Source organism: Heptranchias perlo, chromosome 32 (genome assembly GCF_035084215.1).
Source record: "Heptranchias perlo isolate sHepPer1 chromosome 32, sHepPer1.hap1, whole genome shotgun sequence".
Classification (NCBI taxonomy): Eukaryota; Metazoa; Chordata; class Chondrichthyes; order Hexanchiformes; family Hexanchidae; genus Heptranchias; species Heptranchias perlo.
Genome location: NC_090356.1, coordinates 2,674,844 through 2,700,106, shown reverse-complemented (window position 1 = coordinate 2,700,106; position 25,263 = coordinate 2,674,844). Strand labels below are relative to the sequence as shown.

Genomic DNA, 25,263 nt, shown 5'->3' with positions numbered 1-25,263 from the left:
CCCGAACACCCGTCCCCGCGCTCCCGTCCCCGCGCTACCGTCCCCGCACACCCGTCCCCGAACACCCGTCCCCGCGCTCCCGTCCCCGCGCTCCCGTCTCCGCGTACCCGTCCCCGCGCTCCCGTCTCCGCACACTCGTCCCCGCACACCCGTCCCCGCGCTCCCGTCTCCGCGCACCCGTCCCCGCGCTCCCGTCTCCGCACACCCGTCCCCGCACACCCGTCCCCGCGCTCCCGTCCCCGCGCTACCGTCCCCGAACACCCGTCCCCGAACACCCGTCCCCGCGCTCCCGTCCCCGCGCTACCGTCCCCGCACACCTGTCCCCGAGCACCCGTCCCCGCGCTCCCGTCCCCGCGCTCCCGTCTCCGCGCACCCGTCCCCGCGCTCCCGTCTCCGCACACCCGTCCCCGCACACCCGTCCCCGCGCTCCCGTCTCCGAACACCCGTCCCCGCACTCCTGTCCCCGCACACCCGTCCCCGCGCTCCCGTCTCCGAACACCCGTCCCCGAACACCCGTCCCTGCGCTCCCGTCCCCGCACACCCGTCCCCGAACACCCGTCCCCGCGCTCCCGTCCCCGCGCTCCCGTCCCCGCGCTCCCGTCCCCGCACACCCGTCCCCGCGCTCCCGTCCCCGCGCTCCCGTCCCCGCGCTCCCGTCCCCGAACACCCGTCCCCGCGCTCCCGTCCCCGCACACCCGTCCCCGCGCTCCCGTCCCCGCGCTCCCGTCCCCGCACACACCTTTCCCCCCTCCTATTTTCTCTCCATCTCTCCTGGAGGTGCAGATTCTCAATGGGGTTCAGATCCGTGAGCAATGGTCACCTAAGTGATCACCCTTCATTTGTGAACGTAGGAGTTGATCATTAGTGGCCTATTCCATCATGGAAGGCATCACTACCAAGCCTGATTCTGTCCTTACCCAATCTCTGCAAATGTGAACTTTCCATCAGGAGTCACTGGGATAGTGATCAGGAACGGGAATCCTGGCCGATTCTTCCCCTCTCTAGCCCAGGGACACTGCAGCCCATTGTAGCATCTCCTAGTGCTACAATCAGCATGTTCAAGAGACAGGTTCTTGGGAGGCTTTTGATGGCAGAGAGAGCGGTAACGAGGTAAAGTGGTACTGATAGATGCACAGCTACATACGCGTGTGAAACCCCAGACCTAAACCTAGGTAAGTGTCTACCTGCACATACACACACCTACAGACGTACCCACACAAATGAGTTCATTGTACTATAACATGAAGTGAATAAATCCAGATGTTGTGAGTTCAAATCCCACCGAGGCAAGTTGGGAAATTGAATTCAATAAATATGGCAATTTATGGGCTGGCACCAGATAAAGTGACCGTGAAGCAGTCGGATTGTTGTAAAAACCCAACTGGTTCACTAATGTCCTTTAGGGAAGGAAACCTGCCGTCCTTACCCGGTCTGGTCTATACGTGACTCCAGTCCCACACCAACATAGGGTAAGTAGTGATGAGCAATAAATGAGGCCTTGCCAGCATCACCCACAACCCCTGAACAAATATATATTTATATATTTATTAAAGAGCGAGCACTGACCTCAGAGGACCAATGGTGAAGGGATGGTCGAGTGCATCACAAACATATCCGTGTGCAGACTAACGGAATGTGTGAAAGTATTTGCAGTATGGAGTGGGCCCGTGTTGGTTAGCTGCTTACCGAGGAGTTAATCATCGCAAGGTTTGGCTGCTATGGGAACTGAGTGGGAAATGGGCAAGGACTGACTCCAAATGAAAATTGACAGTAACAGTTGCAAGTGTGAGTGGGAGTTGTTTGCGTTGAGCTGCCAGCTACACAGAGATCTTTTGTTTCACAAAAAGAGGCCGGATTGCAGCTCATCAGAAGGCTGGTTGAGATTACACTCTGAGTCGAAGCCTGGCCTAACAGCAAAGACTGACGCATTTCAAATTAATTTATGACATCTTTAGAGCGTTCAAAGCACAGGATGCTTTTTAACAGGATCGCTTTCAAAAATATCCAGTTCGAAGTTCACACAGCAAGTCCAAAGCCGCTAACCGGACACCTGGAGTCGAATCTGTCTCCAATACCAGCCCATCCTGGATAGGCTAAATGCATCGCCACTCATTTCTACTGGAAAGAAACAGGCCACTAGAGAAGTTTCTGTTTCACTGAAACACTTGGTGAATGTCTAGAGAAACCAAGGAGGCAGAGCTGGAGAAAGGGCCATTCAGTTATCAATCCCACTCCTCCCACAGCCCCTGTACTCTTTACCCCATCTTGGACCCTACCCACCCATTTAATCTCTTTCCACAGCCCCTGTACTCTTTACCCCATCATGGACTCTACCCACCCATTTAATCTCTTTCCACAGCCCCTGTACTCTTTACCCCATCATGGACTCTACCCACCCATTTAATCTCTTTCCACGGCCCCTGTACTCTTTACCCCATCATGGACTCTACCCACCCATTTAATCTCTTTCCACGGCCCCTGTACTCTTTACCCCATCATGGACTCTACCCACCCATTTAATCTCCTCCCACAGCTCAGGTACACTTTCCACTATCATGAACTCGACCCATCCTTTTAATCACCTCCCACAGCCCATGAACACTCTACCCCACCATGGACTCTACCCACCCAATTAATCTCCTTTCATACCCCATGTACTATGTGTCCTACAACAGACCCCACAACACCCGCTTAGTCTGTTGAGGGAAGGTGCAGTAAAATCTCTCCCTGTTCCCAAAGATGAATGAGATAATTCCAGAATATCTCTCTAAGCTTACATCCAACATCCTTGACCAGTTGCCTTCCTGAACAAAAATGTATAAAAGACGTAGTGAGGCCTGGGCTCGCACTGTGGCAAGTTATTCGGCTTAAAGTATCATGTCGGAGTCACACGTGCGCAGTTGCTATATCACATTGCAAGACCTTACATAGACTGAGTCAGAGACACACTATTACTATCACGTGCTGCTACGATTAACGTAGTCCAAAGTTGCTTGGCCACACTACTGGGCCTCAAGTGGACCTTGAACCTAATTGTAGGCTGTTGCTAAGGCATGTCACTAGGCCCTCAAAAGCTTCAAGTTAGAAATACGCTGTAGTTATGGTGCACTGACGTAGCCCAGTAGCCCTGAGTCATGTGCTTTTTTAACAACATATCACTGAGCCAAAACTCAGATAGACACCGTTGCTAGGATACAACTTAGGCCTGAAGTAGTGGTTCTTCAGGCACCATTGCAATGGACTCTCAGTAGGCCTCGGAATCATGGGGCTTAATGGGTGTTGTTCAGTGGTTTACTCTATTAATTCTGTGACTACAAGCTTATTTTTCTGTGGGGGGCTCAATCATTCCTCAACCAAATTTAACTTCAGAATTCCTTTTTTCTGCATCTTTGGTTCGTACTGGTAGGTAGGCCGAGAAAAGACAGTGATGGAAAATGAGACGGAGGGAAGACAAGAGTCGATGTACGGAGTCCGACTGTGAGAAAACAAACAGTGGCCTGCAGTGAGTTATTTACTGCAGGTCAACATCACACACTCCCCTCTGCCCCCACCAGATAGATTTCACTGCAACTCTCAGCAAGACCGCTGAACTCTGACCCTTCCTGTCCACAAAACCCCCTCCTCCCTTTTATGTTCGCTTTAACTCCGTCCCTCAGAAGGGAAAGTACTTAGCAGGGAAACCGGGCTCGGTCAAAGCAGACAGTGTGTCACCCCAAGGTAACACTAGAGACACTCTGGCCTACTGTTCCTGGCTTCTCAACTGTCTCTAACTACATTCTGTGTTAGATTATTAAATTTCACAGTGAGGAGAGGAATATGTCAGAACCAGAGCCATTAAAACTCAACATTAATCTTTCCCTGTGTGCTGCAGTCCTTTGGGGAAGGGGGACGCAGGGGGGTGATGGAGAAAATGGACAGTAACAATATTTACCCAATATTTATTTAAAGGAGTTGTGCTGTTGTTGAAGAGAATCTTTGGAGATTGCGGTTGGGGGCAGTTAAAGATGGATTGGATTCAGGGAATGGAGGTGGGATCATAAATCGACTCTACTTTTCCCAATCCAGATCACATTTCAAAGTTTGCACTGTAGTCACCCCCCCCCTCCTCTTTTCTAGTTTTGTTGCCACCCCATCCTGTCCCAAAGGCCCTGATCGTTGCTGAGGTAACGGTTCCACTAGGTGCTGGTAAACTGTCTGTACCTCATTCCAGTGATGATTCCTCGTATATCCACCTCAGCAACAACTTTGGGTACTGTCACAGCCAGGTCCCATCCTGTCCTCACCTCTTGCAAGAGGGGATCAATGGCAATCGACAGTGGGAAGCCTGGTTGATTTATCGCTGCATCAGCCCAGGGTAATGAAGAAATTATAAATTTAGACCACAGTTAGAGGACCGTGTGCAGGCTTTAGGCACCCCATTATAGAGAGGACATTAAAGTGTAGATTCACCAGGGTGCCCCTTCCATTTTCAAGTATTGTCCTCTCTCCTCATCTCTCCTGGGTCACTCTCCCTCACTGACTCCTTCCCAGGTGCTGCCTCTCAGTGTTGATCTGGTCGGAATCTAACCCTAGGTCTCTCGGAGAGGACATTAGGGGAGTTTGTGTCTCATGAGATGAGGCTGGAGATGGTGTAAGGAATGACAATGTCTTTATACTGTATATCAAGTTACCAAAAAAAAGGTTTATTGGTAATGAAATTTAATCCTTGTGACAGATTGAATGAAGAACCTGGGGTCCCATAAACTCCTCCAGTGAGCCCGAAACTCCGCAATCCAGCAGAAAGAAAAGGTCGTTTAGCCCAGCTGTTCAAATTCTCCACGATATCGCGACAGATCTCAGCGAGCACTTGAACTGCCTCAAAAATACATAACTTGGATCTTCCCATTCCTCAGTGGGTAAATGTACCACCCGGGGATGGGACTGAGCCCCCCCACACAGAGCAGGAAAGGCCCAGGCTCCAGCCCTGGCCTGTGCTGTTAGTTGAGCTCAGTTGGTAAGGCAGTAGACATGCTACACTGGCCGAGGTGCCCTGTGGTTTGGAAAGTAAAGGAAGACCATCAGCCAGGATTCCTGCTCCGAATGGGCTGTACAGAAAGAACAGGCACTTGGGTGAGGGGCGTTCAATATTGTGGACCCCTTCAGGAGGTGGGGGGGGTGGTGGGGGGGGGGGGTCGCCAACCCTCCAGGATTGTCCTGGAGTCTCCAGGAATTACAGATTAAAAATCATAGGGACATAAAAAACATCGGAGATGGGATAAAGTGGCTGTTTGACTGAGAGTCAAGAATCATCCAACCAGGTAATGCAGAGTCTATTTGCTTTCCGATTGGCTGTGGAAAGGAGGGGCGCCATGACAATGGACGTGTCCGGCGACCAATGGCGGGAGCGGGAGATGGTCAGAGGCAGGAGGGTCATGTGATGAAACCTCCTGGAATACATCCAACCAGAGTCGGCAACCCTCGATGAGGAGGGAGGAGGGAGGACTGGAGAAAGAAATAGAAAGAAGGGCAGAAGGAGAGAATTAGAGAGGAAGAAAGGAGATAAGAAAAGAAAGAGCGAGAGATTAAAGCAGGAGAAAACCTGGATGAGTGTCGGACAGGTAGGATTGTGTCAGGACAGAGGATCTGGGATTAATTACACCAGTAGCTGAAGATAAGGATCAGCTCCTGTAATTTGTCAGACAAGCCAATAAGTGATCCCTTAACACAGGGCAAAGACCCAGCATTCGCTCCCTGCCTGTTTTATGAAGACAGATTATCTCCCAGGTGCTGAAGTTCAGCAGAGCGGGACTAGAGATACAAGGGCTCACACTCCAGGAGCAGGAGCAGAACAGGAGCAGGAACAGGAACAGGAACAGGAGCAGGAGCAGGAGAAGGAGCAGGAACAGGAACAGGAACAGGAGCAGGAGCAGGAACAGGAGCAGGAGCAGGAGCAGGAACAGGAGAAGGAGCAGGAGCAGGAACAGGAACAGGAGCAGGAGCAGGAACAGGAGAAGGAGCAGGAGCAGGAGCAGGAACAGGAACAGGAACAGGATCAGGAGAAGGAGCAGGAGCAGGAACAGGAACAGGAGCAGGAGCAGGAGCAGGAACAGGAACAGGAGCAGGAGAAGGAGCAGGAGCAGGAGCAGGAGCAGGAGCAGGAACAGGAACAGGAGCAGGAACAGGAACAGGAACAGGAACAGGAGCAGGAGCAGGAACAGGAGAAGGAGCAGGAGCAGGAGAAGGAACAGGAACAAGAGCAGGAGCAGGAACAGGAGCAGGAGCAGGAGCAGGAGAAGGAACAGGAATAGGAACAGGAGCAGGAGCAGGAACAGGAGCAGGAGCAGGAACAGGAGCAGGAGCAGGAACAGGATCAGGAGCAGGAACAAGAGCAGGAGCAGGAGCAGGAACAGGAGCACGAACAGGAACAGGAACAGGAGAAGGAGCAGGAACAGGAGCAGGAGCAGGAACAGGAGCAGGAACAGGAACAGGAGAAGGAGCATGAACAGGAGCAGGAGCAGGAACAGGAACAGGAGCAGGAGCAGGAACAGGAACAGGAGAAGGAACAGGAACAGGAGAAGGAACGGGAACAGGAGCAGGAACAGGAGCAGGAGCAGGAACAGGAACAGGAGAAGGAACAGGAACAGGAGAAGGAACAGGAACAGGAGCAGGAACAGGAGCAGGAGCAGGAACAGGAGCAGGAGCAGGAGCAGGAACAGGAACAAGAGCAGGAGTAGGAACAGGAACAGGAGCAGGAGAAGGAACAGGAGCAGGAGTAGGAACAGGAACAGGAGCAGGAGAAGGAACAGGAACAGGAGCAGGAGCAGGAGCAGGAACAGGAGAAGGAGCAGGAGCAGGAGCAGGAACAGGAACAGGAGCACGAACAGGAACAGGAGCAGGAGCAGGAGCAGGAACAGGAACAGGAACAGGAGCAGGAATGGGAACAGGAACAAGAACAGGAACAGGAGCAGGAACAGGAGCAGGAATGGGAACAGGAACAAGAACAGGAACAGGAGCAGGAACAGGAGCAGGAGCAGGAACAGGAGCAGGAGCAGGAGCAGGAATGGGAACAGGAACAAGAACAGGAACAAGAACAGGAGCGGGAGCAACAGCCCACCTCCCCGTCCGTCCGTGGGAATGACCAATCACAGGATCCTCCAAGGCCACTTCCTCTGGTGTTTTTTCCTCAGAGAATGTTCCGGAGCCTGGGCATCATCAAAACTCATCTTTACAATAAGACTGTCGACTGTCGCCATTCCATCAGAATGTTACAGCCTTGTGGCAATTAACCCTTTAAGGGCCGGTGAGTTGTTTCCACATTGAATGAGACATAAAATGGGATGGAAATAAAAACAGGAAGAGGTGGAAATGCAGGACATGTCTGTCAGCGCCTGAAAGAGGAAGATATGAGACCAGTCCGGGTGTAACCTTCACTGGGTGTACCTGGGACGCTAGGGGCAGATCAGAGAGTGAGAGGCCAAGAAATTGGATCACTCCTGAATTGGAGGGGGGTGAGCTGGGGGGGAGGGAGGGAGTATTCCTGCACCTCTGGCTCCACAATAAGGTAAGTAGAATAGTGCAAACTTACCTTTCGGGCGGCAGATTCCAGGGGGCCCTTTAAGTTAAGATGGCAGGCGGCAGATTCCAGGGGGCCCTTTAAGTTAAGATGGCGGGCGGCAGATTCCAGGGGGCCCTTTAAGTTAAGATGGCGGGCTGCAGATTCCAGGGGGCCCTTTAAGTTAAGATGGCGGGCAGCGCACTTCCGGTGCGGAATGAGTGCACGCATGGTACCTGCCATATTGGACCCTTAGGTGCTGGTTTTATGCCTGTAAAACGGCACAGTGTGATCCAATTTCTAAGCCACATTAAGGGCTGTATCAGAGACACACTGGTCTGGATCTTGACGTTGTGCGATTGTGTAAAACGGGTGATAGTGAATTGGCGGCTCGTTTTACGACCTCTCCATTGACTTCAACGGAAATAAAAATGGGGAGAGATGTAAAACGGACTGTCGACTTGCTGTCACATGTTTTACACCATCGTACAGAGTCAAAATGACCCCTGTGAGTGATGTGTGAGAGAGGCACAGTGATGGTTCTATAAATCAGAGTAAGTAAACTAACTGGCACCCATCCGACTCTTTAATGCTGTCTGTTCCCATATCAAACTCTATCTAACCTGCCCTTGCCCCGAGTCCTCTGCTTCTTTCCCATTCAGCAGTGTGTTCAGAGGTCACAGCGTTAATGATATCACTGCTCCTCGTATACAGGACCTGTTAAGGGAGACAGAACACTCCTCACAGTCATCTCGGCTGTGTGTCTGTCCCATGACTGAGGGACATGTCTGTGTCACATGGCTTCTGCTGGTTAAATAAATCCATTCACCCACAAATGAAATTATTGTGTAACGTGACTGCTCATCTGTACAAAGACTTGGCGATGACAATTCCACTTTTACCGATGGATTTGTAACAAGTAACAGCCAGATGCGTCCAGTGAAAGGAGGTTCAAAGGTTTTGGAGTCCCATGAAAAGAAAGAAAGAAAGAAGGAAAAAGAGATTGCATTTATATAGCGCCTTTCACCACCTCAGGACGTGCCAAACCATTTTACAGCCAATGAAGTACTTTTAAAGTGTAGTCACTGTTGTGATGTAGGAAACGTGGCAGCCAATTTACGCACAGCAAGATCCCACAAACAGCAAAGAGATAATTACAGATAATCTGTTCTTAGTGATGTTGGTTGAGGGAAAAATATTGGCCAGGACAACGCCCCTGCTCTTCTTCAAATAGTGGCCGAGGGATCTCTTACATCCACCTGAGAGGGCAGATGGGGCCTCTGTTTAATATCCCATCTGAAGGACAGCACCTCTGACAGTGCAGCACTCTCTCAGTACTACAATGGCAGTGTTAGCCTGGATTATGTGCTCAAGTCTCTGGAATGGGGCTTGAACCCACAACTTTCTGAATCAGAGGCGAGAATGTTACCCACTGAGCCATGGCTGACACCACGAACACAATGAGGGGGGTTAACTCTCCTCAATCGGCGGGAAAGGGGCAGGGAGTGGTTAAATGGAACGCTGGTATTTCCCACCTATCCCCCATTTTAACGCTGTTGGTTTTGGTGATGGAGGTAGCTCCCGTTGGCCTCTGGTGGGAGTCTCATTAATAAATGCAAATCGAGACTCCATGAGGTACATGGAAGCCCGATGGCATTTTAACCCATTCCTGACCAGGGCGCCCATCACGATAGCCTACCCTCCAGGTAAAGCTGTTGGGAAGCCAGCGAGACCACTAAAAATAAAGCAGCACTGGTGTACCTGAAAATGAGCTGCCAACCTGGTGAAGCTACAACACAGGACTACATGCATGCTAAACAGGAGAAGCAGCAGAGATATAGACAGAACTAAGCGACCCCACAAACAACAAGATCAAATCAAAGCTCTGCAGTCCTGCCACATCCAGTCACGATGGTGGTGGACAATTAAGCAACTAACAAGGAGAGGAGGCTCCAAGAAAATCCCCATCCTCAATGATGGCGGAGTCCAGCACGTGAGTGTAAAAGACAAGGCTGAGGTGTTCACAACCATCTTCAGCCAGAAGTGCCGAGTGGATGATCCAACTCGGCCTCCTCCCGATATCCCCACCATCACAGATGCCAGTCTTCAGCCAATTCGATTCACTCCACGTGATATCAAAAAACAACTGAGTGCACTGGATACAGCAATGATTATGGGTCCTGATAACATCCCAGCTGTAGTGCTGAAGACTTGTGCTCCAGAACTAGCTGCGCCTCTAGCCAAACTGTTCCAGTACAGCTACAACACTGGCATCTACCCGACAATGTGGAAAATTACCCAGTTATGTCCTGTCCACAAAAAGCAGGACAAATCCAATCCGGCCAATTATTATCCCATCAGTCTACTCTCAATCATCAGCAAAGTGATGGAAGGTGTCGTCGACAGTGCTATCAAGCGGCACTTACTCACCAATAACTCACCAAAATCCCAAACTGGGCTGCTAGTGTTGATCCCAGTAATCCTGGGCTGGTGTGGAGAGAGTCAATCGAGCACCAAATGGCTGTAGGAGAGGGAGAAAATCTGGAGGGACAAGGGTCACATCAGCAACTTGCTAAAATGTGACACTATAGCCAAGGGTAAGCGATGGTCACTCCATAATCCTTCCAAGTTTACTTTTTGACAAAACGGAAATTCTAAATGAGATAAAGACTTAAAAAAAAGAAAGGCTTGCGTTTATATAGCCCAAAGCCCTTTACAGCCAATGAAATATTTTTGAAGTGTAGCCACTGTTGTAATATAGGAAATGCGGCAGCCAATTTGTGCACAGCAAGATCCCACAAACAGCAATGTGATAATGACCGGATAATCAGTTTTAGTGATGTTGATTGAGGGATAAATATTGGCCGAGACACCGGGGAGAACTCCCCCTGCTCTTCTTCGAAATAGTGTCATGGGATCTTTTACGGCACCTCCATCTGAGCACTCCCTCAGTACTACACTGGAGTGTCGGCCTGGATTTTGTGGTCTCTGGAGTGGGGCTTGAACCCATGACCTTTGACACAGAGGCAACACTAACACCCATTGAACCATGATTGACATACAAGTGTCACACCCAGAGCCTTTTGGGGCTAAATGAAGACAGCATAGAGCTGAAAGGCTGAGAACAGATTACCTCAAGACCCCCGCCTCCCACACCTCACCTTACAGGCCGGCACCATTCCCTCAGTAATACCTCAAACTCTTTTCCCTTGATAAGTTCTTCATCTCAGTCGCCAAGGTTTCCACACCTCAGAAGAAAATCGTTCGTCAGATGTGTGACGTGATGAACTGTCGGGGCGAGGGCTTCCAGCCCTTCTCTTATTTCCCGAGGTTCCCATAAAGACCCTCTTGGCTCTCGGCCCCTCAGCTGTGGCAGGGCGGGGGGATGGGCAGAGTTTGGGGGCTTTCTCCTGTTCTGCGAGCACTTTAGTGATTAATGTTTGCAGTCTTTCAGAAGGCCCCAGAGAGGCTGAGGGATCGACACTGAAATGTAGAAAATGTTGGAGGGATTGGTGGGCTTGAAAGTGGTGGGAAGAGGCAGGATCTGGCAGTGAGAAATCCGTCTGGAATGTGTGCTGACAACAGCTGTCGCATTTACTTTTTTTTCCTACAAACAAGCTTCTCTGGATTTTTTTCCCCTCAAAGTTGAGATTTTGTGTGAGCCACTCACTCGGAAACAAAATAAGAGAAAGAAGGTCCTTCAGCTACATAGCAAGCATATTATTCCCAGAAAGTTTATGGTCTTGGAAGCATGGGTGATAACTGGTGATGACTAGGTTGACTGATATCAAAATGCTTAGTAGCACATGGCTCAGTGGGTAAATGGCCCTCCTGGTTTGAACTGTCAGCCTGTGGCTCAGTGGGCAGCACTCTGGCCTCTAAGTCAGAAGATCATGGATTCATAGCCCCACTCCAGAGACTTGAGCACAAAATCTAGCCTGACACACCCAGTGCAGTACTGAGGGAGAGCTGCACTGTCGGAGGTGCTGTCTTTTGGATGAGATGTTAAACCGAGGCTCTGTCTGCCCTCTTGGGTGGATATAAAAGATCCCACCAGACTATTTGAAGACGAGCAGGAGAGTTCTCCCCGATGTCCCTGCAAATATTTATCCCTCAACCAACATCACTAAAAAACAGATTATCTGGACATTATCACATTGCTGTTTGTGGGATCTTGCTCAATTTCAGGTCTCCTGCTCGAACATCCTATAATCTGCTGTTCCACTTTAGCGGTACTCCGGGACTCGGTACTCCGGGACTCGGTACTCCGGGACTCGGTACTCCGGGACTCGGTACTCCGGGACTCGGTATTCCGGGACTCGGTATTCCTGGACTCGGTACTCCGGGACTCGGTATTCCGGGACTCGGTGCTCCGGGACTCGGTATTCCTGGACTCGGTACTCCGGGACTCGGTATTCCTGGACTCGGTACTCCGGGACTCGGTATTCCTGGACTCGGTACTCCGGGACTCGGTACTCCGGGACTCGGTATTCCTGGACTCGGTACTCCGGGACTCGGTACTCCGGGACTCGGTACTCCGGGACTCGGTACTCCGGGACTCGGTAGTCTCCGGACGTCTGGCTTGCGTCGAACTCTGCTGTTTTGATTTTTCAGAGATGGGACTAGTCCCTTAAACCTTGTGCGATGCCTCCGCTGTGTGAGTCCAAGAGGTGCTGAACTCTACAGGGACCCACATTAATTCAACCACTCTGACAGTCAGGGGTCGCTGCCCAGTTAAAAACTTTCATCTGTCCTGTTCCAGCTGAAACGTTTGTACTTTTGTGCCACAACATCTGGTCCTTGCCATTCCGTCCAAAGTATCAGTGAAAGTCGTTCCGCTCAACTGTCCCATTTCAATCAGGACATCCCGACATTAACACAAGAAATGCAGTAACAACGCACAAAACTCACAAACCAGAAACATCAGCTGATAGTCCAATTCTACACAAAACACAAGTGTAGGGTGAGAGGGGCAGAATGAAAAGTCCCAAATAATTGATTCACAACTGTACCCTGTAATAGGAGCGGGGAGTGACTCTATCAATGAGACGCAGTGTTCTACACTTCGATTGGCTCATTCTGTCCTTTAGCGCGACTGTACTTGTAGTGCGTCAATCAGTGTCATTTTAAACCCACTGGGGTGAATTCAGTGATCCCACCCTCTCAGCAGGCAACCGCACACAAAGGGAGTATGGGGCGGAGAAACAGCCCGAGAGTCATTGTAGCTATACCTCTGGCCCAAGCTGTCTTCCAGCAAGCTCCACACACAATCACAGAGTTCACCCAACTAGAAGTTCTCTATTTTGCAAACAGTTTTAATGTTGGGTTAAAGGTGAGGGATGTCATGTCAATGAGATGCAGCAAAATCTTACCGAGAGGGCTGGCCAATATCTCAGCGAGGTTTATCTATTGAGTAGCTGAACCATATGGACCAGTGAGGTCTCAGGTTAAATCCCTGGTCTGTGTTAAGTTAGCTGATCTCACCCAGGGCAGCAGCTGGGCTGCCACTATTGGCCTCCCTGCCCTTGGATTAGAGAGGAGAAAAAAACAGCCAGGGATCCTTCTCCTGATGACTATTGGGTGACCCTCCTGCATGCGGGAATCGGGTGAGGGCAGGATTAGGCTCAGCTGTAGTGTTTGCCATTATCAATTACCCGACCAACACTCACTGTCTAGCTCACATAAGAATAGTGGCCAGTTTGGTGAGGTGTTGGAGGATTCCTGGCACCTGGACAACTGTGCCCTGTCAGGGAGTTAATCTGGTCTTTGGCACGAAATGGGCTAGTAGCGAATCGGTCGCCCATTTTATACCAGACTCCATTTTCTTTTCTGTTGCAGTCAATGGAAAAGGGAATGCAATGCTGGGTGGAACTGGCCGGTTCACTACCAGCCCGATTCAGGATACCACCAAAGGCCAATGTCACCTCCAATGTCTTCAAGACAAATGGGGGAGGGGAGGGAGAGAGAGGTTGGGTGAATGTTTAGCACCGAAATGGTCCAGTGATATGAGGGACACCATGTTACCCTCACTCTGTGTAAACTGTAGGCTGTGGACCTGGTACCAGAGTGCAGTTTGCAGGTGTCGGAGCAAAAACTGACCTTTGCTGAGATTTGATCCTGAAACAGCTCCCTGGGGCCTTGGTGTAATAATTAAACTAAACAAACATCCTTGCACAACCTCCACTCTCACACTTTGATGGTGCTCATTCACCAAGTGTGGGCATCACTATATAAACATAGAGCTGGTCAAAGCTTAGAATCCCAACAGAACAAACCCCTTCCCATTCACTCCCATTGTACAGAATCCCAATGGACCAAACCCCTTCCCATTCACTCCCATTGTACAGAATCCCAATGGACCAAACCCCTTCCCATTCACTCCCATTGTACAGAATCCCAATGGACCAAACCCCTTCCCATTCACTCCCATTGTACAGAATCACAATGGACCAAACCCCTTCCCATTCACTCCCATTGTACAGAATCCCAATGGACCAAACCTCTTCCCATTCACTCCCATTGTACAGAATCCCAATGGACCAAACCACTTCTCATTCACTCCCATTGTACAGAATCCCAATGGACCAAACCACTTCTCATTCACTCCCATTGTACAGAATCCCAATGGACCAAACCCCTTCCCATTCACTCCCATTGTACAGAATCCCAATGGACCAAACCCCTCCCCATTCACTCCCATTGTACAGAATCCCAATGGACCAAACCCCTTCCCATTCACTCCCTTTGAACAGAATCCCAATGGACCAAACCCCTTCCCATTTGCTCCTTTGATACAGAATCCCAATGGACCAAACCCCTTCCCATTCACTCCCATTGTACAGAATCCCAATGGACCAAACCCCTTCCCATTCACTCCCATTGTACAGAATCCCAATGGACCAAACCCCTTCCCATTCACTCCCATTGTACAGAATCCCAATGGATCAAACCCCTTCCCATTCACTCTCTTTGAACAGAATCCCAATGGATCAAACCCCTTCCCATTCACTCCCATTGTACAGAATCCCAATGGACCAAACCCCTTCCCATTCACTCCCATTGTACAGAATCCCAATGGATCAAACCCCTTCCCATTCACTCTCTTTGAACAGAATCCCAATGGATCAAACCCCTTCCCATTCACTCTCTTTGAACAGAATCACAATGGACCAAACCCCTTACCATTCCCTCCCATTATACAATGTTCCTACTCCATGGACTGGGAAGTGGTTTGGCGATGGTAAGGATTTGGTACTGTACTATAGGCGGGATTCCTGCCAGGGGAACTTGTGCTCATCACGGTAACTTTGACAGAAGAGCTTCGGAAACTCAGGAAAATTGGGAATTCATCCCTTATATGTAGCAGGATATAAGGGATGAATGTAATACCTCGCCACTGGTGCCAGTGTTGGGTATACCACATATTGGTTCCACTCTCAGGTGATGGGCAATGTAGATACTGATCTGTACTCTGATGATAATGAGCATAGTACCTAGTGAAGAGAGGGATTGACATTGGGACCAGCACTTGGTCTTTTATCGTTAACAGCCTCTGGTTCAGATGAGGAGCAGGTCAGTGTAACAGTTGCAATAGGAAACAAAGTGGGGGGGGGGGAATATTGGGGCTGCCCCCGTTGCGCTGACGCGGAAAGCCCGATTCCACGGGTAATAGGATCTCTGCTAAAGGTACGAGGATAAGTCCTGAGGAATTTCACCCCCAAAGAGTCAGAGCAAGAAAGTGGAGAAGGAGAGAATGAAAGGTCAGAGACGGAGGGACCAATAGGCCGATATTACAAGTTCCCGGTTCCATCAGACTTTTCAGACTTGCTGGCCGGTGACTTTCAGCCTCGTTACACTGCAACAAGAAGCAAAAGAAACACAGCTCAAAGCCCACCACCCTCACTCTGCTGCCTGGTGCTGTCTCTCCCTGTGGGGGAGACTTTGGAGGTCCCACACTTTCTCTTGTAGGGTTGAACTCACCTGGACCCGTGCCTCTGTGAGCTTGGTCCTCTGGGCCAGCTCCTCTCTGGTGTAGATGTCCGGGTAGTGGGTCCTCTCGAACGCTTTCTCCAACTCCTCCAGCTGCTCCGCCGTAAACGTGGTGCGACTCCGGCGCTGCTTTCGCTTCAGCGGAAGGTCCGGCTCCGATTCCACGTCTGAGGTCCCATCATCCAGGCGATTTCCTATGGAATATTCAAAAGAATCATTAATGGGTTTTAAAGAATTACGTGAGCATCTTTCACAAGTCCGAAGGGGAAGAAGCCTTGATACCGTGCCAAGAACTCCCGAGAGCCCAGCCAAAAGTATTGTGGAGTATGGACAGGACCAAGGATAGGCTAAGGGACAGTCCAAACCTTCAATGTGCATCCAATCAGAGACTAGAGAAAGAAACTCCTCTAACTGGGACAGTTCTGCTGTGTGGCTATTCTCCCATGAGGGTCTCACATTTGCAGCACACCGGGGGTGAAATCTGTCTCAGGTGGAAGTACAAAATGGGCGACAGCGAATAAACCGCCCGTGTCCTTGGAAATTGGGCAGGATGTAAAATGGGCGACTGATGCTCCATCGCCAAGTCCAATTTCACCTTCCCTGTGTCACATATACAGCTCGTGCTATCGACATCTAGTGGTGGAATATCGTGTATTCCATGGCCGATGCCATTTGGCAGAACGTCTCATCCCCAGAACTGACCAAAAGGCACCAGGATGTAGCCTGGATGGTGGTGAGAAAGGCCCTCCCACTGCAGTCCTTCCAACACGCACGGAACCTCAGCGTCACCACGAGTTGCCCTAGAGGCTGTGGCGGGGAGGAGACTGTCTTCCACCCCCTGATGGACTGCCCCTTTGCGCAGAGGGTGTGGAGAGAGATGCGTTGGTATCTGCCCCGGTTCATCCCAAACAGTTTGGTAACACAGGATGCTGTGCTCTACGGACTGTTCCCTGGGACGCGCACCGAGACGGATATCACCTGCGGCTGGAAGTCCATCAACTCGGTGAAGGAGGCCCTTTGGTCCGCCCGAAACCTGCTGGTCTTCCAGCTGATGGAGCTGTCCACGAACCAGGGTTGCCGACTGGCACACTCCAAGGTCCAGGAGTACGTGCTGCGGGATGCACTGAGGCGAAGTGTGACCCATGCAAAGGCACTATGGGGAAAGGCCACCTCATCTTATATTGTACACCATGAGTCATAAGAAATACTGTGTTTGAATTGTAATAATGAGATCGCTTTGTGTATTTGGATTGGTCTGAACTGTATTGCATGGAATTTTGTTTTTTTTACATTGAACTGTGTGTACCTTTAAATATTATGAAATAAAGTATATTTTGAAATTAAAAAGTAGTGGTTGAATATTGTTACCACAGCAATATTTTCTGATTCCATAGGAACTCTGATCAATGTGACAATGACCCAGATTTCATGGACAACTGTTAATGGGGCAACTGTGCTAAACTCAGAGCCCTGAGCACAGGCTTCAGCTTCAAGCCATGTCAGGACACGAGTAGCAAGGATCCAGTGGGAAGGATCCAGTGGGAAGGATCCAGAACGAAGGATCCAGTGTGAAGGGCCCAGAGGGAAGGATCCAGAGCGAAGGATCCAGAGCAAAGGATCCAGTGCGATGGATCCAGTGCGATGGATCCAGTGTTAGCCGTTGAGATAGTGAAACCTTCAAAAACTCCTTTTCCCTTTTTTCCTGAAGGCATCAACTCTTGTTGATTCCACAAAACCAACCATGCTGCAGAATCTCGTCCAGACTCCATTCGTGATTGTAGACAGTGAACATTAGCAGACTATTCATCTGTGGAGAGCATCACGGCTAAGCCTGATCCTGCCATCACCTGATGTGCACACAGGCACAATCTGGCTCAAATCACGGGTTAGTGACCAGGAGCAGGAATCTTCCTTAATCTGGGGGCGATTGTCACCACTACTGTTGCCCAGCTGAGAACAGCTAAACTCAGTATGGACTGGAGATGAACCTGGGATCTTTCTGTACTCGATGGCTCAGTATCATTGGACCATTATGGGATCAAAACGTAAACTGAGTTACGACTCATATAAAACTGCACCTTAAAGATAGTGCAGGGCGCCTCTCTCCTGTAAACGTACAGGCGCTGAGAAATATTTTCCTTTTACGATTCTACAAGATTGGACTAGTTGAATAAGACCCTGATAGGGTTAATGTCAGCTCGGTACACTTCTCAATAGGGGAAGGATATTTGATCCAGTCACTGACTGGTTGCAGGAAGACAGCTGTGAGGCTCCTGTGAAGACCAGTCCTGGCCTGCCAACATCTCTCAGTCTCACCATCAGGCACTTTCAGATCTTGGTGTCCTGCTGGAGGGTTTCGCACATCAGCCAGTTACCACAGCAGGGTGAGGTCTGCGGGACGTTCTGAGGACACCCCGTGTGTGCACATCAAACGTACCGAAAAGTTCCCTCGCCTCGCTTACCCAATTGCTCTGACACTTTCTCCCCTCCCTGTCCTCTATAGAACACTCTGAACCCTGCCAGGGTACTGGGTACCACCTGGTACCTTGTCCAATTGCCCCTGCTGCATATGTGAACCTGGGCAGTGGGTGTCAGCGGTTTATTCGACCGGGCGGGGCATCACAGCCAAGCCTGCTCCGATCCCCGTCTGACACCTAAACACACGGAATTTCCCACAGGGGTCCCTGGTTAGTGATCTGCAGAGGGAAACTTGGCTGATTTTCCCCCTCCCTAACCCAAGGGCACCTCAACTGCTAAACTGACAGAGATCATCTAATTAAGAGCTGACTACACATCAAACCTTTCCTTCACTGTAACACTCTGATATAACACACCCCTCACTGTAACACTCTGATATAACACACCCCTCACTGTAACACTCTGATATAACTCACCCCTCACTGTAACACTCTGATATAACACACCCCTCACTGCAACACTCTGATATAACACACCCCTCACTGTAACACTCTGATATAACACACCCCTCACTGTAACACTCTCTGATATAACTCACCCCTCAGTGTAACACTCTGATATAACACACCCCTCACTGTAACACTCTCTGATATAACTCACCCCTCAGTGTAACACTCTGATATAACACACCCCTCACTGTAACACTCTCTGATATAACTCACCCCTCAGTGTAACACTCTGATATAACACACCCCTCACTGTAACACTCTGATATAACACACTGCTCACTGTAACACTCTTTGATATAACACACCCCTCACTGTAACACTCTGATATAACACACCCCTCACTGTAACACTCTGATATAACTCACCCCTCACTGTAACACTCTGATATAACACACCCCTCAGTGTAACACTCTGATATAACACACCCCTCACTGTAACACTCTGATATAACACACCCCTCACTGTAACACTCTGATATAACACACCCCTCACTGTAACACTCTCTATAACACACCCCTCACTGTAACACTCTGATATAACACACCCCTCACTGTAACACTCTGATATAACACACCCCTCACTGTAACACTCTGATATAACTCACCCCTCACTGTAACACTCTGATATAACACACCCCTCACTGTAACACTCTCTGATATAACTCACCCCTCACTGTAACACTCTGATATAACACACCCCTCACTGTAACACTCTCTGATATAACTCACCCCTCACTGTAACACTCTGATATAACTCACCCCTCACTGTAACACTCTGATATAACACACCCCTCACTGTAACACTCTGATATAACACACCCCTCACTGTAACACTCTGATATAACACACCCCTCACTGTAACACTCTGATATAACACACCCCTCACTGTAACACTCTGATATAACACACTGCTCACTGTAACACTCTGATATAACACACCCCTCAGTGTAACACTCTGATATAACACACCCCTCACTGTAACACTCTGATATAACTCACCCCTCACTGTAACACTCTGATATAACACACCCCTCACTGTAACACTCTGATATAACACACCCCTCACTGTAACACTCTGATATAACACACCCCTCACTGTAACACTCTGATATAACACACCCCACACTGTAACACTCTGATATAACACACCCCTCACTGTAACACTCTGATATAACACACCCCTCACTGTAACACTCTGATATAACTCACCCCTCACTGTAGCACTCTGATATAACACACCCCTCACTGTAACACTCTGATATAACACACCCCTCACTGTAACACTCTGATATAACTCACCCCTCACTGTAACACTCTGATATAACACACCCCTCACTGTAACACTCTGATATAACACACCCCTCACTGTAACACTCTGATATAACACACCCCTCACTGTAACACTCTGATATAACACACTGCTCACTGTAACACTCTCTGATATAACACACCCCTCACTGTAACACTCTGATATAACACACTGCTCACTGTAACACTCTGATATAACACACCCCTCACTGTAACACTCTGATATAACACACCCCTCACTGTAACACTCTGATATAACACACTGCTCACTGTAACACTCTCTGATATAACACACCCCTCACTGTAACACTCTGATATAACACACTGCTCACTGTAACACTCTTTGATATAACACACCCCTCACTGTAACACTCTGATATAACACACCCCTCACTGTAACACTCTGATATAACACACCCCTCAGTGTAACACTCTGATATAACACACCCCTCACTGTAACACTCTGATATATCCCACACCCCTCAGTGTAACACTCTGATATACCCCACACCCCTCACTGTAACACTCTGATATATCCCACACCCCTCAGTGTAACACTCTGATATATCCCACACCCCTCACTGTAACACTCTGATATAACACACCCCTCACTGTAACACTCTGATATAACACACCCCTCACTGTAACACTCTGATATAACACACCCCTCACTGTAACACTCTGATATAACTCACCCCTCACTGTAACACTCTGATATAACACACCCCTCATTGTAACACTCTGATATATCCCACGCCCCTCACTGTAACACTCTGATATAACTCACTGCTCACTGTAACACTCTGATATAACACACCCCTCAGTGTAACACTCTGATATACCCCACACCCCTCACTGTAACACTCTGATATATCCCACACCCCTCAGTGTAACACTCTGATATAACTCACCCCTCAGTGTAACACTCTGATATAACTCACCCCTCAGTGTAACTCTCCTGACCTGATGTCATTGGGCTGGGCCGTGTGTTTGTCACTGTTTGCAGTGTGTGGGGACAGTGCTTTCTGCAGCCCTGATTCAAGAAGGGGCAGAGGTATTGACTGTATCAGGGTATGGTGGTGTAGTGTTTATGATACTGGACTAATAATCCAGAAAACTGTGAGTTCAAATCTCACCATGGCAGTTTGAGAATTTGAATTCCGTTTTAAAAATCAGGAAATAAAAACTGGTTTTGGTAAAAGTGACCGTGAAGCTGTCAGATTGTCGTAAAAACTCATCTGGTTCACTAATGTCCTTTAGGGAAGGAAACCTGCCGTCCTTACCCAGTCTGGGCCTATATGTGACTCCAGTCCCACACCATTGCGGTTTACTATTAACTGCCCTCTGAAATGGCCTAGCAAGACACTCAGTTGTATCAAACCCACTACCAGTGGTTCAAGATGGCGGCCCGCCTCCACCTTCTCAGGGCAACTGGGGACGGGCAATAAATGCCGGCCTTGCCAGTGACGCCCACACCCCGAGAATGAAGTAAGAAAAAATGTGCCTCCCTGAGTTACTGGGCAAGTATGGCCGAGTTCCCCTCGATTGTCTGCCTGTTTATTTGAATTATAGGGAACGTGTCCACGATTTCCGAGTCAGAATCTCAGCCCTCTTGTCCAAACTTTAACACAGGCTCCATGCTCCACGCAGGAGACGACACACAGCACCCCATATGCCGTGATTGTAGCACCTACTGGATCTCTGGCCTATCGAGGCCTCAGGCCTAGTGTAACCTGGCGCTGCACCACTCTGGCTGGCTGCTGAGTAGATTGGCCAGTTCGTTTCCTGCTGTGGTTTAACCCAACCCCCGTTTCCCCTTTGACATTCTTCCGAAAACAGCTTGAAGCCACAAATAATCAGATCCCTCTGCTGCCTTGCCAAAGGAGAGCAGGGGCAGCTAAATGAAAATTAGAGGTGAGGAGGCAAGGGGTTAGAGCCTGGAGGATTAGGCCGAAATATATAAGCAAAGGCCTTTCAGGGGCTTAAAATGTAGCCGTCCTACAAATTCAATTTCATAGTGGCGGGGAGGTTGTAAACAATGTTTGCAGGTGTGATGTGGTCATTTGTGTAGGGGCTGCGAGACTGGAAAAATTGCAGCTTTGTGATGCAGTGTACCGTGAACAAATGTGTAAATTAGTGAGCAGAAGTCAAGCAGCCAGGGCACATTCTCCAATAATAAATCCAAACAAGCCCAAGAGTCATTAGGGGAACGTCTTTGCACAAGGAGTTCGGTGCAGTTAGGATTACAGAAAAATACATCTCTTGGTAAATTGAGGTTGGGGTGGGGGGAGGAGTGGGGGAGGGGGACGGGGGTCGGGGGCTGAGATAAGGAGCGAATCAGCGATCGTTCGTGAAGTTTAATTAAACAAGGTGTTAAGGGATTAGATGGAATCTGTCATTAAGACCCACTCAGGGACTCCTCAGGATTGAGAGATGGTGTTTTACTTTGGAGAGGGAGTTGTGAATGGTTGGAGAATCCTTCATTGGCTGGGAGACATGAGGCTGCATTAATGAAATCAAATTGCACATCAGCCTCTTGTTCCGCCATCGCGCTGTTGGGTTGTGCTTTCTCAGGATGACTGTGATCAGCGCTGCCCTTAATTTGGCCTGACGCTGCTCGAAGACTCAAGGCCCCCTGAGACAACATCTCACGTTTCACACAGTCAGGGCAGCCACCCATCTCAGGAGGCTCCCCACACCCTGCTTTAAACAGGAGGGAGCTCATCTCAGCATCTGAGAGAGCAGTGAGTGGGTGAAGGGCTGGGATAGGGCTGGGCCTGGGGGATGGTGGGGGTGTTGCTGGCGTGGGCGCTCGGTGGTCAAACCGCCTGTCGATCGACCATCCTCTGTCTGAGACCGACCCGCGAGAGGCCACGTTGAGTTTGGACGCTAGTTCGACAATTGGAATATTGGGCGCAGAGGGCAGCGGCCCTGGTACGGGGCACCTCCGGAACTCTTGGACTGGACACAGGTCGGATGCACTGGGGTGGAGATTTGTCTCAGGTGACAGTGCAAAACGGGTGGTGTGGACTCAGTCTCCCATTATACCCCACCCCCCCACCCAAAATTCAGTCCCATTGACTTCAACAGACAATTCTGTGCTCGGTTCTGGTCTCCATATTACTGAAAGGATATAGAGGCACTGGAGAAGGTACAAAAAAGATTTACTAGGATGATACCAGAACTGAGAGGTTCTACCCATCAGGAAAGGTTGAACAGGCTGGGGCTCTTTTCTCTAGAAATGAAAAGGCTATTGTGGGGGAGACCAGAACAGGGGGCCATAAATATAAATTGGTCACTAATAAATCCAATAGAGAATTCAGGAGAAACTTCTTTACCCAGAGAGTGGTGAGAATGTGGAACTCGCTCCCACAAGGAGTAGTTGAGGTGAATAGTGTAGATACATTTAAGGGGAAGCTCGATAAACACATGAGGGAGAAAGGAATAGAAGGATATGCTGATAGGGTGAGATGAAGTAGGGAGGGAGGAGGCTCATGTGGAGCATAAACGTCGGCATAGACCAGTTGGGTCGAATGGCCTGTTTCTGTGCTGCACTATGTAATTCTAAGTAATAGAACTGAATATAAAGTAGGGTGTGTAACAGGCGGATGTGTAATGACAGGCGGGTGTGTAATGGGCAGGTGTGTAATGGGCAGGTGTGTAACGGGCGGGCATGTAATGGGTGGTCGATGCGATAATGCCTGTTTAGCACTATCGCCAGAGACAAATTTCTGCCTCACCCACCTCCCCCCATGTCCCAATTCTCCAATTTGTGCTACTATCATTGGATAAACACACCACCCAATTTAAAGAAAGTCCCAGTTTAAATCCCTGGTCAGTGATGAGTTAGTTGGTCTCACCAGTTGGGATACTTCAATTGACCTTAGCAGCTCCGAATAGTGAGGAGAGAGACGTCAGGCAGGATTCCTGCACCGGGTCAGGGGTGTGAAAAGATTAGGCTCACCCATGATGCCCCTCATGGTCGAATACCTGATTAGCACTCATTGCATGAAGAGTGGCCAAGTGGGTGAAGAATTGGAGGACGACCGATGCCCCAGTGAGGGAGAAGGGAGAAAATTGGAGGAAAAAAATCATAAGGGAAAAAGAGGGATAAGAAAATGCAGAGTGAGTGGATGGTGGAGCTGACACTGTTACCTTCACACCCCGGACTGTGCAGCAACAGATGCAATGTCCATCAAACCCATGCACTGCTTTCCTTTCACATGTTCAAGCCCTTTTTCTTTGCTTTTGTCTGACCTTGCAGCAGGCCCAGAGGTAATGGGGCCTCAGCTACTCCCTTACCACATCTGCGAAGTCTATTATAGGGCTTCACTCTGTATTCATTGCTGTGGGACACAGGCAGCCAAGGGAACTGATCTGGAGCCTGTTTGAGTGGACAGAAAGAGATGGGTGCAGACAGACAGACAGAGAGAGGGGGACAGACAGACAGAGAGAGAGAGAGAGAGAGAGAGACAGAAAGAGAGAGTGACAGACACAGACAGACAGAGAGATACAGAAACAGATAGAAATAGACAAATAAACACACAGAGAGATAGAGACACCGAGACAGGCACAGAGGGAGACAGGGATAGAAAGAAAGAAACAGGAGACAGAGAGAAAGAAAGACAGAGACAAAAAGGGAGAATGACAGACAAAAAGAAAGACAGAGATACACAGAGGGAGAAACAGAGAGAGACAGATACAGAGAGAGAGAGGGAAAGGGAGACAGAGACAGACAGAGAGAGACATTCTGCAGTTTGCTGCTTTATTGTTTTCTGACTGGGCAAAACTTTACCTCCATTAGAGAGAAGTAAGTGGTGTTTATGAACCATTCAGTGTTAATCCTGCTCACTCCCAGAAACAACTAGAAATTGAGGCCTTAATTTTGGACGGTAAAAATCGCTTCAGAAACCGACTTTTTTTTAAATTTCAGAAACAGTATAAATTATTTTTTTTTCCGAGCCCAAGTGAATGAAAACGCTCAGTCTTTTATTTTTTTGCTGATAATAGTTTCTTTTGAAGGATGGGGAATCACGGCCTTCAACTGAGCAGTTGGGCCTCCTCCCTTTTAGTGCACAAAAACCTGGCACCATTTGGCTTTTAATGGCTCTTGTCATGTGTGCTGTGTGCACTCCGATTTTTTTGTCTCACCTAGGACAAAACAGAGGCCCAAGGACCTTTCAGCTCTCTGCGGCCTGCACCTTAGGGGTCCATTAGTGAGTGAATGCAAGACTGACAAACCCGTGCAGCCCGATGTGATATCTATAAACGCTGACATATTTACTCGCTGTGGTGTGCTGTGAAGGAAGGTGCTGCCTGAATATTAAAACATTAAGCAGCAGGGGGTGGGATCATGGGGTCTCAGGCTGTTTCAGGCATAACAAAGGTACCTGCTCTTCAGGCCTAGTGACTAAGACAGGCTGTCATTATGACTGGCTCCGAGGCCCTTTTCACACTTCCAGCCACTCCATTGATTTTTTTTTTCTCTTTTTTTGAGGGGGGGGGGTGG

The 25,263-nt window shown here is 49.3% G+C and overlaps 1 protein-coding gene across 2 annotated transcripts in view; it reads right to left on the bottom strand.

The window, feature by feature from the left end:
* LOC137300922 (paired box protein Pax-7) overlaps nt 1-25,263 on the bottom strand; it is a 132,855-nt gene that overhangs the window by 48,466 nt on the left and 59,126 nt on the right. For both annotated transcript variants that reach the window (XM_067970194.1, XM_067970195.1), the window contains exon 5: nt 15,512-15,714. In XM_067970194.1, the coding sequence (XP_067826295.1) occupies nt 15,512-15,714 (203 nt within the window). The remainder of the gene's footprint in view (nt 1-15,511; nt 15,715-25,263) is intronic.